The 21,503-nt window shown below is 32.9% G+C and overlaps 1 protein-coding gene across 11 annotated transcripts in view; it reads right to left on the bottom strand.

Annotated features, from left to right (window-relative positions):
- Nucleotides 1-21,503, bottom strand: part of PCM1 (pericentriolar material 1) — a 92,954-nt gene that overhangs the window by 23,108 nt on the left and 48,343 nt on the right. For 8 of the 11 annotated variants that reach the window (XM_081269590.1, XM_081269596.1, XM_081269597.1 and 5 more), the window contains 9 exons: nt 21,152-21,374; nt 20,902-21,047; nt 20,239-20,429; nt 16,681-16,852; nt 13,888-14,246; nt 8,039-8,203; nt 5,270-5,326; nt 2,926-3,098; nt 2,483-2,614 (listed from right to left, as the gene is read on the bottom strand). In XM_081269590.1, coding sequence (XP_081125716.1) covers nt 2,483-2,614; nt 2,926-3,098; nt 5,270-5,326; nt 8,039-8,203; nt 13,888-14,246; nt 16,681-16,852; nt 20,239-20,429; nt 20,902-21,047; nt 21,152-21,374 — 1,618 coding nt within the window. The remainder of the gene's footprint in view (nt 1-2,482; nt 2,615-2,925; nt 3,099-5,269; nt 5,327-8,038; nt 8,204-13,887; nt 14,247-16,680; nt 16,853-20,238; nt 20,430-20,901; nt 21,048-21,151; nt 21,375-21,503) is intronic. The other 3 variants (XM_081269595.1, XM_081269600.1, XM_081269592.1) reach the window with 1 other exon arrangement.

The following is a 21,503-nucleotide window of genomic DNA, read 5'->3' as shown; positions in this document are numbered from 1 at the left end:
CCCCAAACCCCAATGCCTACTATTATTGGGGTTTCTCCCCCAATGATATCATTGGGAGGATTCTCACCCATTTCCTCTTAGAGAGTTTTTATAGGTTTTAGTTTTTATAGGACTCTGTCATTTTAAATTAATTTTGTGTACAGTGTGATAGAGGGGTTATTTATGTCTCATTTATATTCTGACTGAAACATTCAAAAAGTATGTTTTTTCCATGTTCTTAAAAATAACTAGCTATTGATCTTTTATTTTAAGTTACCATCATAGCAGAAAAGTCCCTACAGGAAACTGCTGTAAACACTGAATGATGTGTTGCTGCTGGTAAAATGACTTTGGTAGAAAGATGTTGACATTAATGCTGAATTTAAGTTTTGAAAGAAAAAGTAAATAAACTGTATTCAATTATTTTTTTTTAAATTGTAAGCTTTTTGTTTCAAGTCCCTACTTATTCAAGTAGAACACTGTTTACATTTTACTGTAGATTTAAAATCCTGTCAACTTAACTTTATCTTAAATTTAGTCCAATTTTCAAAATTTGCTATTGATGGTGCAAACCAATGTGCTCAAATCTTTCAAAATAAATGAAAATAATGCTGCCTATATGACAATATGAAACTTGGATAATAAGGAGAGGTACTAGAGTTAGGGATACAAAATTACTGAAAAAGATCTTTAAGAACAGACTTTGCATTCTCTTCCAAACTATTACAATGTCCAATAAACTTTAATATAATCTAATCTATTTTTTATGCATATAATTCACAAAAAGGAGCGCACATTTTCAGTTAACTATAATAATGATTTATCCAAAGGAGTACTTCTTAATTTATATGTGAATTGTATAGTCAATGAAAACCATGTAGTTTTAGACACAGTTTTCTGTTAACAATAGCTTAGAAGTTAGATCCTAGTGGAGAAAGATTTTAAGAAGAAAAAAAAATACATAAAGAAGAAGTATTGTTTTCAACAGGAGTTTAAGCTAAAGAGAAACATTAGAAAAAGTCCACAATAGTTCTAAGGAACTTAGTCTATCTGAAGAAGAGATAAAATAATCTTAAGGAAAAAAATCAAGATCTTCTCAAAAAACTGTGTGTTAGGGGCTCAGTAGTAGAGCACTTGCCTTGCATGTGTGAGGCATTGGGTTTGATCCTAAGCACCACATAAACATAAATAAACTAAATAAAGGTATATGTCCATCTAAAACTAAAAAAAATATTTAAAAAAACCTTTGTGTTAATATTTCAACACCATAGTATGATTCCAACTTTCTACCTAGAGCAAACATTTGCGAATCAAATCTTCATATGTTAAGAGTTGTCCTTAAAAAGAAAGAAAGAAAGAAAGAAAAAGTGTATTTGCTATCCCAGGACCATATACATCTTTTATAATAGAATCAAGACACTTTAAATAGGTGATTTCCAAAAATACTTAGTAACATTATCTCCTTAGTATGGTAGCAATTTTTGAAGAATTTTTTTATAACTTTAATTGATTAATTTAATGTGGTGCTGAGGATCAAACCCAGTGCCTCACCCATGCTAGGCAAGTGCTCTATCACTGAGCTACAACCTTAGCCCCTATGGCAGTGATTTTGTTACTTAAGTCATTCCATCAAAATTATGCACACTAAGTACTATTTTCTATCATGCTCCTCACACTCTTCTACATTTCCAGGGCCTTTTTACTTCATTCAAAAATTTCTCCAAGTTGGGCTGGGGTTGTGACTCAGTGGTAGAGCACTTGCCTAGCACGTTAGGCACTGGGTCTGATTCTCAGCACTGCTTATAGATAAATAAATAAATAAAATGAAGGTTAAAATTTTTTTTTTAACAAATGTAATACATTAAATTACATTTTCCCTTGATGATTTTCTTTTTTCCAGGCTCTTTTTCACCAAAAGACCTGATTTATCCTGTACTAAGCAAGGGTTTTTACTGTGATTGGTTTATTCAATGTTTGAAGGCACACGAGCTACATTTATTAGATGACTGTTAGGAATCAGCCCCTATGTTATTATCTATCATTTATGCAGAATTTTTTGGTATTTCCCAACATATTTTGATTGTATTTTCTATTTCATCCTCAATATAAAGTAATAGATTACACTCAATCTTTTTTTTTAAAGCTAAAAATTAAGCCAGAATCAGTGATACAAGCCTGTAATCCCAGTGACGTGGGAAGCTGAGGCAAGAGGATAGCAAGTACAAAGCCAGCCTCAGCAATTTAGCTAGGCCTTAAACAATTTAGCAAAAACCTGTCTCGAAATAAAAAATAAAAAGGGATACGGATATGGTTCAGTGGCTAAGAGTCCCTGGGTTTAATCCCTAATACAAACCAACCAATCAATAAACAAACAAACAAACAAAATTTAAAAAGCTAAAAATTGAATATATTACACATATTCACAGTTTGACAACAACCTATTTAACTTTTGTTCACTGCATATTGAAATATGTCCATGTTTTTCTAATTATTATCAGCTTACATCATCAGTAGTAGCAAGGCTTTCACTGGGAGTAAGCTCTGAGTTTGAAGCTATCCAAGTACCAGAGTTCACTGACTTTACATTTTCCCCTTCTTTTTCATGGTTTTCAGAAATATATCTCGATACTATATCCTAAATAAAGAAATAAAATTTTTATGAAAAAACATAATGCTTAATTCCAAATTTATCTTACAAATGGAAAAACAAATACAGTACTTCTTATCTCACAGGTTAAATGTAAGAAATAACATTAAAGATGAAACATGGCAAAATTACAAAGACTATCTATAATCCACTTATGCTATACAATAATTTTTAAATAAAATGTCAAGAAAAACAAATCAAAATACATGTAGAATTAGGACATGCTTCAGTCTAAAAAAGTAACCAGACATTATCATGAAGTAAGGTGATGATAGATAGGGTTGGAAAAAGAATGATACCTGCAATGCATATAAAGCCCTCTGCCTTAAGTAGTCTGTATTAAGTAGTTGAAGCTCATGGAAGAGTTCAATAAGAAAATGTGGGCGAGATTCATTTTGAGATATTAAAGTAGCCACTTCAGAATAAATAGTATCCCGCAAAGCTTCAAACATAGAAAAATCACTCCCAGTTTCTGGAAGATACAAAAAATCAGGAAGTTAAAAAAAAAAAAAAATCAGGAAAGTTAATACTGATAAAATATCTTCATAACAATTCTTTTCATTTATGTCCTTACTTTAAGCTTTAGATTTCTTAAAAATTAGAATATATTTCTGTTGCAGGACATTTCAAGTAGAAAAATAAGATTAAAATTATCAAAAACAATCTGAAAATATAAAAATCAACACTATATATTAAAGAAATACTGAAATTCATGGATAACATGAATCACTATATAAAACCACATTTATTTCTCAATAAAAAACATTTGGAAATTTTTATATACTTCATGGGGAAAAAAAAATCAGTAAAAATTTTTCAGCACTTGAATGAAATAAGTTCAAATAATCTGCCTTGTTTTTTGCTAATATGAACAGAAAAGAAAATCCGTTTATTTTTAATGTTGAGAACTGCTAACAAAAGCTACTATCTTTAGGTCTATATGGTTATTAGGTTTACTAATTTTCAAATTTCATCTACAATTCCAAAAAGTGGTACTGATAAATTACTAAATTTATAACATAACAGATCAATTTTACTACAGTATTTTATTTACATTCTCAGTATTAATTGAAGCAGGCAGTGACCTAACTGAAGTTTTTGGTTTCCCCGAATTTCAGCATCTCTATTATTAAGCTACAATTCTACTATATGTATTTATTGACAACATGAAATGATAACTCTCAAATGTACACAGTCATACTCTTAATTTTAACAGTTCTTAACTAGGAACTATTCCCACTGAGTTCTCTCTGGAGGGAAAAAAAAAAAAAATCACCAAGTGGTTTTCCTAGCTAGCAAATTCTGTAAACTTTATAGAGCAATAGTAGAACTTCAAGAAGCCAGTCTCAAGTTCTGCAAAAATCAGGAATACCTCAGAGAACCATGCTTTCAAAACGTATGCAAAGAGCATAAATTTAATTGATTTCTGAGAGAGAGAGAGATAAGGAAATGCAAAAGGAATGTGCTCTAATGGAAGAACTTTCTGCTAATTAAGTAACTGAACAACTTCAGGTCTCAATTTCTGAAAGCATAAAATAATAGTAATACAAAAATGCAATTTTCCTATCTTGCCTCAGATAGTCATGAATATAAAATGAAATGAAATGCTGAAGTTTTCTTAGTAGTTTTAAAATGTTCAAATGTGACATATTATTATAAAAGTGACATTTACTATAAGCAGAAACCAAAACTTCCTTTAATAAACCTCTACTTATAGTAAAATTCCAAATATGATTTGATATACTATCTTGTTCTTTAATCATAGTTGTTTGATCTTGAAAATGTTTCTTTCAAAGGTAAAAGAACAAAGGGTTTAATGACATCTTTAATATCAATATGTGATAAAATTGTCACTCTAAATTTAAAAAATTATTTCTACATAATGCATTATCCTTCCTTCCCTTCTACAGTGATGGAAAGTGTATGCCAATTTCTCCTCCTAGATTATTATTAATTAGCTTTTGCTAGGAAAGACCCTGATCTTGGTGAAGTTTCTCTATCCTATTTTGACTTTATACTATTTTGAGAGTTCTTTTCTTTGGAATTACCACTGATATTTTTTGTCAGTTCTGGGTCCTTTACAGTTTCCTAAAGGTTCAAAAAGTCTTTCATTTTTCACTCTTGTAGCAGGAATTGATTTAATCAAAATAGTTTACAGAGCAAGATAGTTTTCTTGAATTTTTCTAATTTCCATCTTGTATCTTTATCACAGTCTGTCATGGTTGTTTTTGTTTGATGGCTTCTTATTTTTCAATAGATATTAACTGGTGATAAAAAAATAACCATAATATAAAAATATCTGTTTCAAAAATATTAATGCTTTGAAATATTCAAGAAATATAAAATAAGTAACTTTAAAATATTAAAATCTCAAAAATAGTTTCTATTACCCTTATAAATATGTTGGTTAGGTTTCATACACTAACTGTAAAACAAGAAAAGCAGCCAATTTTACCAATCAAGAATTTAAAATAAAAGACTTCAGAATTTTATGAATATGAACTTTTTCATTTTTATAATAGTCAAATAACATACACTAAGCTAAATTGTAAAAAAAAAAAATCAGAACAACATAACTAAGAATTTTAGGGCCAATGGGAAAAAATTCACAAAAGTGGACACCAAAACTAAGCAGATTGTTACCTGGCGCTTCATTGCATGCATTTCTGTTAGATTGCTGTAGTATTCTCCTAGCATGTGCTGTAGGAAAGGGCAGACATAAGGATGAACATAAAATGTGTATGAGTAGTAAAGACAGGGTCTATAATATGAATAAGTGAATGAAAAAAAGAATTAAGCAAAATTTTTTAAAATTTGCCTAAGTGAAATGTTATCACAAGGTATGGTTTATTGTTCTATTTAAAAATAATCTCATTAGGGAAAATCTCAAAAGGTTTACTATTATAAACTTACATTACTGTGACTGATGATGACTATCCTAATAAACTTTTATCATTCATTTTTATGAAGCATACACATTAAGATGAACCTCCTATATAACTCCTATAAGAGAAAAAACTGCATAATCCAATACTAGCAGTTATTACACTCTAATAATCATATAATATGGGTAGAATAACAAGTGTTAGTATACAATGTACAAAATATTTTATAGAATGGTTAAAATGAAAAAAATCTCTTTGGGGAATGTAAGGGAGTACTAATTTATACTACTCAAAATATTGTTAAATTCACCAAAATTCAAGCATTACGTTTTTTTCAAATGACAATAAGGTCTAAAGTACCACTATGACTATCAATTATTTAAGTAATGCCTTTCAATTTAGTGCCCTTCCCAACTTCTACCCACTGTTTACTCTTTAAAGATGTCACTATTTGATAAAGAAAATAAAAGGAGATGAAAATTGTAAAGTTTTGATAAAATTCTGGGTCATGAACAATAGAACTATTATTTTTCCTAATAGGAACCTGAACTTAATGCTTCAAAATTCAGCACTATCATCTCCTAACAATATGAGCTACAGAAAGTCATTTCAAAATACAAGCAAATGTGAGTTTTTTTTTTTAAACCTGTGTAATAAGTACTCATTATTAAAAGTCTTAGAACTTACAGAAGATGATTAAACTGTTAACTTTTTTTTTTGATACTGGGGAATGAACTCAGGGGCACTTGACCACTGAGCCACATCCCCAGCCCTATTTTGTATTTTATTTAGAGAGAGGGTCTCACTGAGTTGCTTAGTGTCTCACTTTTGCTGAGGCTGGCTTTGAACTCACAATCTCAAGCTGCTGGGATTACAGGCATGCACCACCACCGCACCTGGAAAACTATTAACATTTTGATGCATTTTCTTCCAGTATTTTTAAATTCATGTTTCTGTTTACATATAGAAGGAATCATACACGGTTTAAACAACACTAAATGTTGATTTTTTTTTCATTCTGTTTCCTTAAGATAGGTACCAATAAGAACAATTACTGGGTTAAGGATATAACTTTTGAAATCTTCTGCAAAAGTTGTACCAATTTATATTACTAGTTCTTTATAAGTAACAGAAAAGACAGTACCCTGATTCCTCATCAAAAAATGGAAACAAAGCCAACTTAGCATCATAAGTCTCAAATGGTATGTAAAAAATTCTGAAAACAACAAAATAAATCAATTTTGAAAAATTTTAAGAATAAAGCATAATATGTATAATTTTACCTAGACCTTATTAACACATTAGTCTATAATTCCTGACTCCCTTTCCATATTTGTTTGAGATGTCTTTATAAATCAGAAAAGTACTAGTATTTATTTAAACTAAGATGGTGGTAAACATATATGACTCCACTGAACCACGTATCTGGTATTATGCTGGAATTTAAGACATAAATTATCCATTGCCAAGGAACTTGGAAAGGTGATAAAGATATTTAAGTAGGTACATATTACATGATACAGGCAACAAAATAGTTTTATATAGGCAACAAAGTAGGTTTATACAGGCTCCAATGGAAACAAAAAGGAGAAATGGAAGTTATTCTGGCTTGAATTCAAATATAATTTCAGGGTCCCAAATAAAAATTTTAGGTAGGAGTCTAGCATTAAAAAGGGCTTATAGTGTTGGGGTTGTAGCTCAGCAGTAAAGTGCTCGCCTAACATGTGTGAGGGCCTGGGTTCGATCCTCAGCACCACATAAAAATAAAATAAATGTACTGTGTCCATCTACTACTAAAAAATAAATATTTTTTTAAAAAAGGGCTTATAAAGGGCAAAAAAGGACTTGAGGCAGAAAGTACAACTGGTAAGGTAAGAAATAGTGTTAACAGCCATGAAAAAACTTCAGATCCCTGTCACTAAAAGAATAAAGTTCAAGGTGGTGAGAAATGAGTCTGGAATGGCAAGATGGAACCAAGTCCCCAATGGACATATATGTTAAATTAAGGCATTCATACTTTATCCAATAGGCATGGTAAAGACAAAGTTGTAAGCAAAGGAACAACAGGATTTTGTATTAAGCTTTTTTAAAAAAAATATTTTATTTTTTAGGTGTAGATGGACACAACACAATACCTTTATTTTTATGTGGTGCTGAGGATTGAACCTGGGTCCTGCCCGTGCTAGGCGAGCGCTCTACCGCTGAGCCACAATCCCAGCCCTATGTTAAGCTTTCAATTATATAAGATTTTGGAATTTCAAATTGGGAGTTCCATGTTAATATCAACTATTCATGAAATGCTTAGGAATAAGTTTATTAAAATGTGTCAAAAAGTATCATTACACAACACAAAAGCATTTCCAGCTTATATTTCTTAATATCAAGAAATGTGTACCATAATCTCTACTACATAAAATCTCATGCATGATAAAAATGCGATAGGGTAATTTTAAAACTTGCTTTAATAAGGCTTTTCAAATCCAAGATGAAGAACTCTTTTAATTAAAGCAAATTTAAGAGAACATACCTGAAGATATTTCTGTAGACCTATTATATTTTATTATTTTTTCCAGCTGTTCATGATTCTTTCTGCAGAATACTTTTGCTTGAACAGGCTCTTCAGTCTGAGCTGAATGTCTGTTCCTACTTTTGCAAGGTTCACATGTGCTAGACATACTGGCACTTTCATATCCTTTAGTTAAAAAAAAAAAAAAGTTATAGCTGTTACCAGTTGCAGCAACTCAGAGTGAAAAAGAAATCGATTTCCATAGTGAAATAGTTCAAGTAACTTAATTTATAGTTTCTATGAAGGCCTGGTATCAATTGAACATAATACACTAAATAATATTATCTTGGAGCTATCTTTGCAGAAACCTTTGGAAGCATAGGGTAATAGTAATACACACTTCACTAGCTTTTGACACTTGCATTAAAGACTTTATCCCATTTCAAAATATAGTACAAGGCAGACCTTATACCACCAAATGCTCTACCGGACTCCAAGTTAACAAGTTTTCAATATTAGGAAAAACAAGAATCATATTCAATCTATATAAATATCCATAATAAAGTGTACTGGGCATTAGTCAAATGTCTGCCTTTCTTATTTATTATATATTTTATGCAAATAACTTGGTTTAAAAAGACTTACCCCCCACAGGTTATACATATATTCTACTACATTTTCCTTCTATGTATTTTTTTTCCCCTCCCGCATTCATTTTGCTATATGGTACAAGGTAAGAATTCAATTTTGTTGTTGTTGTGGTTTTACATAGGTGATTGATTATACCAACCCTCTCTTCACTGAATTAAAATGTGTATTGGCCAATATATTAAACCCTCATATTTACTAGATTTTATTTATTTATTTATTTTGGTGCTAGGGATTGAACTCAAGGGCACTCTGTCACTGAGTCACATCCCAGACTCATTTTGCATGAGCCCAGACAGGGCCTCACTGAGTTGCCTAAAGCCTCGCCTTTGCTGAGGCTGCCTTACCATGATCTTCACATAAAACACATCAGAAATAAGGGTACGATTGCCACATTATTATATAGAATGACATAATTGAAAGTACTGTTGGTGGTGTCATTTAACAGCACACAATGCTCTAAAGAAAAAACCATTTAAGCACATTATTCTAACAAGAATGTTTTTATAAATGAAAATAAGCTTTTGATTGCTAATACTGAATCACATGAAAAAATGCTAAATAAATTTAAATTACAATGCAGGTTACTTAGCATATATAAAATTATCTCTGGGGGAACCCCAGTAGGTACTTTAAAAAAGATATACATACAAGGACCAAAAAAAAAAAAGAAAGAAAGAAAAATACATACATATATACAGCCAACCCTCCCTCCCAAACAACCAAAAATGTGACATGAAACATACCACAATTAAGATGCTATAAAGAGAGAAGAAGAAAAAACTATTGTTTTATATATGAGACCCAAATTTAAAACATCAAAGGCTAGATTTCTGAAGTTGAGCTACTAACATGTGATTGAACTGGAGGGCAGTTTATAGTAATCCTCCAGGAGCAGCAGAAGAATTTAATGAATGTTAACAGTACAGAATAACACTGGCTAGGTCAGCTAGTATAACAGCAGCAAGAATAATACATGAGGTTCATTACTTTAAGGGTGTGATCTTCTATACCACTTCATTACTCTTTCCTTTATCTCCATTTTTTTCTCAGTATGAGTGGCTCATATAATTAGAAGAAATAGTACTTCTATATGGCCCTTCTTTGAAGGGAAATGGCTTAGCCATGGCCCCTTAAAGACCTTACATGTTTCAAAAGAGGATACCAGACGTAAGGACTAAACCACTGCTGAATCTGATTCATGGCAGAAAATCATGTGACCCTCTTGGAATACAGAGCTTCTATGTGATCATTCCCTACTTGCTGTCTTCTCTCCCTGGGAGGCTATTAGTAGATAGTTTTGCATTGCCACTCAGGTTCTGATGAAACATGAAATCTTTCCACCTCACTCCTGAGGGGACATCTGCAGACTATTAAATGCCTTAACTGCAGTACAGCTCTGATTCTCAGCAATAGGGTGTCCTACCACTGAGGTTACAACTGCCATTTGGCATCTCTTGTTTCAGTTTTCCTCTTTTAAGTGTGAGACAAGGGAGCTGGCATCTCTGACTACTCTTCGTTTCTCAGGCCTTGCCTTACCTTTTTTTTTTTTTTTTTTTTTTTTTGAGATTCGGTCTCACTAAGTTGAACTTGTGATCCTCCTACTTCAGCCTCCTGAGCCACTGAAATTATAGGCATGCACCACCACAAAAGGCTCCCTTGCCTAATTCTTATTTATTTATTTATTTATCTATGTGTTTATTGGAATGGGGTACTGGGGATTGAACTCAGGGGCACTCAACCACTGAGCCACATCCCCAGCCCTATTTTGTATTTTTATTTAGAGACAGGGTCTCACTGAGCACCTCGCTTTTGCTGAGGCTGGCTTTGAACTCTGGATCCTCCTGCCTCAGACTCCTAAACTGCTGGGATTACAGGTACGCACTACTGTGCCTGGCTTGCCTAATTCTTTACATCTGTTTAATGTGAGTAATAAGAGAGGGTGGAAGAAAGACATAAAAACATAAATAGAACCCTGAAGTCAGTACATTAACAAGTCTGTTCAATTTTCCAAGAAAAGAAGGAAGAGGCGAAGATATAGACTATGGACCTATTTCCCCTCAAGAATATCAAAACAAGAAACTGGCCTGGTAGAGTGTCACCAAATATCCGATAACTGAAAAACTCAGCAAAGTAGGAAATCACTTTCAGCTCATAAGGTTTAAATCTGAACTGAAGCAGAGAAAATGAATTTTATATAATTTGTAAATTCTTGCCTCACAAATAGTTAAAATAATTGCCACCATCTGAATGAAATAAGTGAAGATTTAGCATTCCACTCAATGAAAGAATATCAGTAAGTGCAAAATATATATAAACAGTTAAGTCTAGTAAGTTTGGGACAGTAAACTAGCTGTCTCAATTGTCTCAAGATACTAACTTAAGTACCACTGTGCTGGTCTATTTGTAATATGCTTTTTCCTTTCCGAATTCCTGTTAGCATGCTTCATGCCAATTCTATATTCTACATTTTTATTGTTACTCTGATTTGGAAAGTTTCTAAATCTTCTCTCCTCTGACCCCATTACTACTTTTTTTTAAGATGCAAAAAGCATCCTTTTCTTGTAACTACTGTTGGCCATTTCCTTTCCAAACAGAATAAAAACATCAATCAATGACCTATCTCAGCACTTCTCAAGACTTTGTTTTTTAAAAATAATTTTAGTTGTAGATGGACACAATATCTTTATTTTGTTTATTTAGTTTTTTTTTTTTTTAATGTGGTGCTGAGGATAGAACCCAGTGCCTCACACATGCTAGGCAAGCACTCTACCACTGAACCACAACTCCAGCTCTACTTCTAGACTTTCATGTGTGTATCTTCACACAGAATACATGGAATCTTGGTAAAATGCATAATTTTACAAAATGTATGATTTCGTTAGTATATGAGTCCCAAAATCTCCATTTTGATTTATGTTTCCAGATGATGCTGATTTGCTTGTCCATATCTCACATTTTGAATAGCAAGTATTTAGCTGACTAATGTGATTCTGCTACATATTAATCTGATTTTGCTACTAGATACTATTTGATTCTGTTATTGAATCTTTTATTTTTGTATGTGTGATTAAAGTAGTACTCTCACTAACAGAGGGTCTTGAATGTCTGTTGAACAAATACAAAAGTTTGTTTTGGCAGGCATTTGTAAACTTAAATATGAAGAAAGCATAAAGATGACAACGTCAACCCCTGCCTTAAAGTTAAAGATTATGTTATATATATATGGAATTGTAACTTCTCAGAATAAAGCTGTTTACAAAAACTCCAAACACATCAATATTTCTAGGCTTAGGGAGACATGGCCCTAAATTGGCAAGGGTTCTCTAAAACTCTGCTACTCAAGGTGTGCTCCACAGATCAATATTGGTAATACCCAAGTCTGTTAGAAAGGCAGACCCCCAGGATCCTTCCAGGCTACGTGAACTAGAATTTGCAATTAAAATAGATTCTGAAGGAGTCTTGTGTGAAACATTAAAGTCTAAGAATCAATGCCCAAAATTTAGCAAGGCCCAGAGCATCTTAGTGAGACACTGTCTCAAACAAATAAAAAATAAAAAAGGGCTGGGGATGCGGCTCTATGGTAAAGTACCCCTGAGTTTAATCCCTGTTACCAAAAGAAAGAAATCATTGCCCTGGCACTCCCGAATCCCCTGGCTGAATGAGAGAAAGCTAGAATAAACCATTTTTATGGGGGCAAGGCATTTGGGGAATAAAGTTATATGACTATTCGAAGGGCCTCTCTCAAAATGCCATTATTTGGTGGCACCAAAAGTAATCTTGAAGAAAGCACAGTAGTTGTCTGAATGGTTTCAGCACTGGTTAATATACAAAATAAATCCACTGCTCTTGAACATTTAATTACTAGAAAATTATTTCAAGAATATGATGTGTACACTAAGAAAAATGCCATCCCTGATCAAATTTGCTTGTTTGACCATTAGATAGATTCTTCAATGAGGGAAGGGGTAGGAGCCAAGGATTTCAAGGATGCATGAATTACTAAGACCCCACCCCCCCGAAAAAAGTGCAATCATTCTCTTATGTTACATCCATAGGTTTTGCTGGGTTTTTTAAGGGTTCCCATCACCTAAAAATGGTTAAGAAGAATGCTACCAAAGTTAATGAGTATATATTTTTTTACTACAGGATTTTCCAGGGATTTTAGTATATCTGTATGTTTTAAGAACTTCCAAGAGAGGGAGTCAGCAGTTATACATAATTTTTTCAAACTTTCCTTATTATAAGCTTAGAATACTTTATTCTGAAGTACCAAATATTATCTCCTTAAACTCAACAACCTCAAAACCAAAAACAAAAAGAATCCCTTGCAAATGTGAGGAAGTATCCCTTAGCTATAATATTCCAGATTTTAGTGAATAAAAACTATTTTTAACCTAGTACTTGACTTCAGAAAGTTCTCTAAAAAAATCAAAGAAAACCTATTTTTTTTAAAGGTATAGGTAGTAGCACTATGAAGAAAACTTTAGTATGATACTCAAAAGCAAGATTCAATAAAATATCAGTTTGGTTCTTTTTTTGTTTGTTTGTTCTTTTTTTTTTTTTTTAATTTTTTTTTTTTTTAAAGAGAGAGTGAGAGAGAGGGACAGAGAGAGAGAGAGAGAGAGAGAGAGAGAGAGAGAGAGAGAGAGAGAGAATTTTTTTTAATATTTATTTATTTTTTCTTAGTTCTCGGCGGACACAACATCTTTGTTGGTATGTGGTGCTGAGGATCGAACCCGGGCCGCACGCATGCCAGGCGAGCACGCTACCGCTTGAGCCACATCCCCAGCCCCTGTTTGTTTGTTCTTGAAGGACTAACAGTGGCTGTTTTAACAGTGGCTTCATTTGTGTGATATTCAAAAATTACAACGTAATTATAAGCCCTCATTTCTTTAAATGAAACCATCAAAAATCTAACAAGTTACAAAAAGTGGAATGCTGGACCAGATGTAACAAAAGACAGAAAAGAGTAAAAACAAAGACATTTTGGGAATTTTTCAGTAACCTAGAAAATTTGGAGAACACCTTTCTGAGTGAGCTCACAGAAACGATATATGCAGAAAACATACTAATGTTTATGAAGCACAAAAAAAAAATGTATGATATGTTATAAAATATTTACATTAAACTCTTGGAAAAAAATAATAAAGGTAACTAAAACTGACTGTTAGGTTACCAACACTAATGCCAATCAACATTTAACAAATTTCAATACTTACCAATATTTTTAACTCTGCTTTTCAACTGAGTAGAATTCCTCTTTTTACTCTTCGATTTGGGTGTTTTGTCTTTAGATGCCAGGCTGGCTTGTGCAGATGCTTTTCTTGTCTTAAATGTTTTAGTTACTGTTGTTGGATCTACTGGGTCAGGCATACTGCTAAAGCTTTCTAATGATTCTTCATCAAACTGGCGTCTTCTCCTGCTTGTATCTAAGTGATTTTTGCGGTTACTATTTGTAGTTTTCTCTACAGACACTGCAAATCCAGTCTTGATAAATGGTTTTCCTATTTCTCCTTCTTGGTCATATGACCATGGCGTCCTAATGTTTTCTACCTCCTCTTCAGGCTGTTTCTGATTCCTTACCAATGAAAACAAGTATTTAGAAATCACACTGTAGATTTATTAACCGAAAACTTCAAAAACTAGTTTACTAAGGACATTTTGGTGAATAAAATCTTCAACAGGCTATAAAATGTTTTCATTAAATATGCATTAAATGGGCAAATACTATACATTACGGATTACTTGAAACTTTAATTTTGGACTCTTCTCACTAAACCATTTTTACTGGCAAAAACTCAAAATCAAAGATCTAGCATTTATAACAGAAAGAAGGAAAGCAAAATTAAGGCAAGATGGGACACAAAAGGAAAAAAAAAAGTTCAGGGAACTAAAAAAGAGCTGTAGCAGAGGGTTCGGGAACATGGATCTCTTTTTATCTAAAGAACTTCTAACATAACCAGAATTTATGAAAACAAACTCTGTTCATTAAGTATAGCCTACATCTGTTGGTCTAGTATCATTTCCCAAATTTTATTTGCTGAATGCTGGCATCCCGTAATATTTAAAAGAAATTCACTATTCATCTAAGTTGGGGGAAAAAGGCAAAACAAATTTAATATAGGTATGTAGAATTTCTTAGAAGTTTTAATATGTCAGTGTGCTTTATAAATGTCTTAAGAGTAATAGTGAGCAATAATTCTACAACTTTTTATCATAGAACTTGCATGGACAACAGTGTTCCAAAGAACAGTTTGGGAGACACTGTCCACAGGGTAATATGTCTAATATGTTTACTAACCTAGCAACTTTACAGGAAAAGTTCTCTGACCTTAGCTCAAAACTAAAAATTTTATCTGACTTGTTATCTCTATAGTTATTCAGGGAACTTATGATAGTTGGGATTTTAAGAGATAAGTTCTATCTATTCAGAGATGGTAAAAATATCTAAAATAAGATATCCAAATCTGTCCTAAAAATATAAATACTTAATGCAAAACTAAAATAATTTTAGAAATTATTATCAATTTTAGAAAACATTGATAATAATGAAGTAGGGAAATGCATTAGAATGAAGTCCCATTCACTGCGATGGAGATTCATGGCAACAGTGCATTAAACACCATATTCATTTTTTTTTTAAGTTGTAGTTGGACACAATACCTTTATTTTATTCATTTATTTATTTGTTTGTTTGTTTTTATGTGATGCTGAGGATCGAACCTAGCGTCTCGCACGTGCTAGGCGAGCGCTCTACCACTGAGCCACAACCCCGGCCTCCCCGCATATTCAGTTTTGATGAAAAAAAAATAGTTTCATAAAACAACATCAAAGTTAATAGGAAAAAAGAGTCCACAAGGTCCAAGAGATTAATTGTAGGATTCCTAGAGGTGATTACAAAGTCGGGATTGTAATTTTTTTGGTTAATCAAGTTAAAATAAAATCCCTAAAAGTTCATAACAATTAGTATCAAATGCTAAATTAAAAGGCTGAGACATGCCCAAAAATATAGCTAAAAGTAAATGGAATGTGAATTTGGGGGGAACAGGAATACTAGAAATTGAATTCAGGGGCACTTTACAATTGAGCTACATACCTAGCCCTTTTCCTAAATTTTTTATTTCAGAACAATCTCACTAAACAGGTAAGGCTGCCTTCCAACTTGTAAACCTCCCGTCTCTGCCTCTAGAATCACTGGGATTACAGGAGTGCATCATACCTTGCCCAGCTACACCACTGCAACTGGCAATGTGAATTTTTTTAAAGGACTTGGACAGCAAATCTTAAGAGATGTTTCTGACAGAATATAAAGTTTTTCCTGAAACTAATAATAAAAACACTGTAAGATTTTCACCAGCTGATTATGAAAATGAATTTTGGGAATCAACATTATTGTTAAAATATTATTTATATAGCTATAAAAATGCCTAAAGAAAATGACTATCTTGAGCCAATCTAACTAATCTCTCATACTATGTGTGTCAGAAATTGTACCTGGGAAAAGTATCCATTAAAAAATAAATATGAGAAAGAGAAAATGAAATCCTAACTAGTGACTGATTCTATTAGTAGTCAATATTATATCTGAATGATCTTTAGAAACTGATTCTAATCAGAGGCTATGAGTCAAATAAATGGACCATCACTTAACAAATATCTTCCAGTAGTTAACATTACTTTCTAGTCCTAAGTCAATGAACAGTGAACTTTCTTAACATTACAGACAAACAAATCAAGGACAAAACACTATATGGGTCAGGTTATATCCTTCCAAATTAAATCTCACAGAATATCCTGGACCAAAATTCTGAACTACTCTTAGACCAGGGTTACCAGCAGATATAATATGCCTAAGAGATATCTAGTAAGGTATAAAAGTTTCATATTTCCAATACTATCAAGCCAAACCATCACAAACATCCTCCTTCATTGTGTTTTCAAATTACACATAACTACATAATTACAAAAGTGAATGCTTCAGCAAATAACAAGTCATGTTCACAATCAAGTACCTCTGCTTTTCTGCTCCAATAGAGGAACTGCTTTCAAAAGGTTTTGGGAAAGCCATATATTCTGTTTTCCCTGAAGAATTCTGGGCTAAAGGCTGCTGCTGTTCAGTGGATGTAGAAATATTCTGAGAAAAATCTCCAAAATTAGAAGGAAATAAAGGGCTGAAATTCATACCTAATAAATAAAAGCAATGGGTAAAAGAATAATAAAGAAATGTCTTTAGCTTTAAATGAAATTAAAGACAGCTTTTAATTAAAGTGCTACTCAAACCCATTCAAACAGAAAATTATTCATTTAATAAATTAATGTTTATTTATTCAATCACTATTTATACTCAGCCACTGGCATACAAAGATGATTAATAATCCTTACTCCTTAAAGGACTAAAGTTATAAATATTAGTAAATGATATTTATAAAATTATTACAGGATACCAGACTCAACTATAGGCACTTTACATATTATTTCATTTACTGTACAAAACACTATAAAATTGATACTATACTCATTTTACCATGAGAAAAAAAGGCATAGAGATCAAACGTCTAATAAGAAGAGCTGGTTAGATCTCAGGTATGCAAGGATCTAAAGTTTATATTTTTTCCCACCCTAATCAGGCAAGCAAAATATCATTACATACTTACCAAACAGTGCTTCCAGGTCCCTGCATAGGGCTATTTAATAACCTGGAGAGGAGGGCTTCACAAAACTGAACCCGTTTATACAGAATGAACAATTACTGTACATGGTGTTGGCATAGGTATAAAGAGTATTACAGTGAAAAGGAATAGAATGGGTAACTTCTCATTTATCACTTAAAAGTCTACTCAATGTTTGCTGTCAATATTCACAGTCTAGAACTAAAAAAGCTTGTTCAATTTTTTAATGCCACCATCTTGAAAATCCTGCTAAGAATATATACTGTGGTACATGAATATTTATGTTCACAAAGCTCTCCCAACTTTTTTCCTCCTCCTACATTCACTTGTAAACAACAACTCTCCTTTATGATTCATTTCATTTAACTGGTCACTTAACTTATTCATTGTATTTCTAAAATGTCTTTTCAATTACTCATTTTTCTTTACCACTACTAGCAATGCCTTAGATCAGGTTGTCATTCTTTCCCTAATATTACTGCTAAAGTCTTTTATTTACCAGCTCCTCCTTCCTTTTCAATCCTCCCACACTATCACCAGTATAATATTTCTAAAATATAAATCTCACATCTGCTCAGAGTCCTTCAATGGCCTCCTCTTCTCTGCAGTGTAGTCGAAGTGTTTTTTGCCAATTACAAAAGGCTTCTGTCCTACCTACTAGTCACACTTAACAACCTCTAAATTTCCTAAGTGATATGTTATTTCATTGCTTTGTTACTCTAAGTGGCTCCATTGATTAGAAAGTCCTTTCCTTTCTAATCTCTCTGGTAATAAATTGTATTCAAAAACTAATTTGCCCAAGCATTCGCACAATAGCTACATCACTCATGGCACTGCATTATAAGCATTTGTTAACATTCTTAGCTTCCTCAATAGATTCTTAATTCCTGAAAGGATTTATCTCAGTCCTTTGACTCCCAATAACTGAATGAAAGCCTAAGAGAAATGCACTTACCAACAAGATATGGTGCTTCTATAGAAGTATACTATGTTAATCATCTTTACTCTCCTAATGCTTTACATAGTGCTTGCTATAGAACAGCCACTAAATAGATTCTCTCTCTTTCTAAATAGCTGAAGCAATCATTCATAAGTAATTCACTTAATTTTGTTAGCAACTATATTATTAAGCTTAAGTTTTCATTAACGAAACAAAGTAGAAAAAAAGTTTCTAACTTGCCTTGCAAACATTTCCTACCATTTCAAAATAGAATGTTAAAAATCTATGCAATATCACAATACCAGACCTTAAACTATACTACAGAGCCATAGTAACAAAAACAGCATGATACTGGCACTAAGAGATATACATATACCAATGGTACAGAGTAGAAGACACAGAGATAAACCCACATAAACACAGTTATTGCATCCTGGACCATGGCACCAAAAACATTAATTGGAGAAAAGATAGCCTCTTCAGAAAATGGTGCTGGGAAAACTGGAAATCCATATGTAACAAAATGAAATTAAACCCCTATCTCTCACTCTACACAAAACTTAAAGTGGATCAAAGACAGAAGCATTAGAACAGAGACCCTATACCTAACAGAAGAAAAAGCAGGCCCAAATTCTGTACCATTTTGGCTTAGAAACTGATTTCCTTAACAAGAGTTCTTTTAAAGTGCAAGAAGTAAAATCAAAAATCAATAAATAGGATAGATTCAAACTAAAAAGCTTCTTCTCAGCAAAGGAAAGACTCGTAAAGAGAGAGCCTACAGAATGGGAGAAAATCTTTACCACACACACCTCAGATAGAGCATTAACCTTCAGGGTATATAAAGAACGCAAAAATCTCAATACCAAAACCACAAATAACCTAATCAATAAATGGGCTAAGGAACTGAAGAGACACTTCGCAGAAGAAGAAATACAATCAAACAACAAATATATGAAAAAATGTTCAGCATCTCTAGCAATTAGACAAATGCAAATCAAAACTACTCTAAGATTTCATCCCACTCTAATCAGAATGGCAATTATCAAGAATATAAACAAGGGGTTGAAGTTGTGGCTCAGTGGTAGATCACTTGCCTAGCACATGTGAGGCACTGTATTCGATCCTCAGCACCACATCAAAAATAAAATACAGGTATTGTGTTCACATACAACTAAAAATATATTTTAAAAAAAGAATACAAACAATAATAAGTGTTGGCAAGGATGTAGGGGAAAAGGTACACTCATTCATCACTGGTGGGACTGCAAATTGGTGTACCTACTCTGGAAAGCAGTATGGAGATTCCTCAGAAAACTTGGAATGGAACCACCATTTGACCCAGCTATCTCATTCCTCGGTTTGTACTCAAATGACTTAAAATCAGCATATTACAGAGACACAGCCACATCAATGTTTATAGCAGCTCAATCCACAAAACCAAGCAAGCATGCAACCAACCTAGATGCCCTTCAAGAAAATGGATAAATAAAATGTAGTATATATACACCATGGAATATTACTCAGCCTTAAAGAAGAATGACTTTATGGCATTTGCAGGTGAATGGATGGAGCTGGAGAATATCATGCTAAGCAAAACAAGCCAATCCCAAGAAACCAAAGGCTGGATATTTTCTCTGATATGTGGATGCTAATTCATAATAAGAGGGGGCTAACAAAAAACAGAGGTACTTTGGATTAGGCAGAGGGGAGTGAAGGGAGGGGAGGAGGTATGGGGCTAGAAAAGACAGTAGAACGAATCAGATAGTATTACCCTATGTACATGACTGGTGTGATTCTACAACATGTATAACCAGAAGAATGAGAAGTCATACTTCATTTATGTATGATGTATCAAAATACATTCTACTGTCATGTATAACTAATTAGAACGAATTTTTAAAAATCCATGCAACAAATTATAATATCAAAAATTTTTTTTTCTTTCAGTTTCAGTCACCTACCTGGTGCAAATGATGAAAAATTAGTAAATCCAGGCAGATTAAATAGATTTACAGGTTGTGTTGGAAAGCTGAAAGGACAAAATAAACTGGGAGATGAAGGGTGTGATGCACTACTTCCTCTTTCCTTGCTTCCAGATTTTTCTGGATGCTGATTTTGTTGGCTCATAAGTTCATTCAGCATTTGTTTCAACCTACAAAAATTTAAGAAGTCAGTAATTTTAAAACGAGTTATATTATAATCTATAAAGTATATTCAGGAAGATTATATGTAAGAAATAATTCAACAGCATGCAGGACTGTTCTGGTCCTACAACAAATAAATGCTTGTTTTGCTAGCCTTTGGAACAAGAACTGAAGGCAGTGTCTCCTGCCAGACAGCAGGTACAAGTAAATTTTTTTGTTTATAGCTTCATTACTGGCATAACTTACACACTACAATTCACCCAATGTTAAGTATACAATTCAATAATTCAGAATTTTACAAACAAAAGTCCACAATATCAATATGGAACAATAGATGAATCACTGCTTATCCATTTCTCGGGTGGTTGAGAATGTGTTAATATATATTTGGTTCATGCCCTTTCTTCCTAGCAGATAACGATAACACTCTCACTAAATTTTGGCACTCAAAAGTGTCCAAATTTCTAAGTAATCAATTACCTCTGAACATTATTCTGTTGCCATGTTAGCTGTGTGTAGCACTGGTTCAACTGGTGCATTATGAGGTGTACCTGAGGAGATGCAACATTGCTTGGCATAACACTGTAAGGACCTGTGAGAAGAGTTTGCAGCAGACAAGACAGAGTCTATTGAAAAAAAAATTTGGTAACAGTTACTGATGAGTTGAGGAAAATTTGTATTACTTTGAAAATAATACAAATAAGATACTTATTTTTGTAGTAAATTTTACCTGCTGGTCTTGCATCAAAGTCTGACAAATATTGACACTGAAGTCAAGTTGTTTCTTAAGCTGGTTAATTTGTTCTTGCCATTGTTCTTTCTCTTCTACATAAGAGAGCTCTGATACCCACCGAAGGTTTTCTTGCCGTTGCATGCTGATATTCTGTTGTTGTCTTGTCTTGGCTAATGGGCGATAATTTCCATCTGCCGAAAAAGGGCGATTGTTCTTCCACCTAACATAGAATTTAAAGCCTTAAGTTATCACATATAATAATTCGGTTTTTAAAACACAGCCATAAACCTGATATCCTAGTCTCTAAGCAAGTATTCTCGTGAAGTTCAAAGGACTTATAAAATACAAA

The sequence above is a fragment of the Spermophilus citellus genome (genome assembly GCF_964194105.1).
Source record: "Spermophilus citellus genome assembly, chromosome: 16".
Lineage (NCBI taxonomy): Eukaryota > Metazoa > Chordata > Mammalia > Rodentia > Sciuridae > Spermophilus > Spermophilus citellus.
The sequence above is the reverse complement of the archived record's forward strand: the minus strand, read 5'-3'. Positions and strand labels throughout refer to the sequence as shown.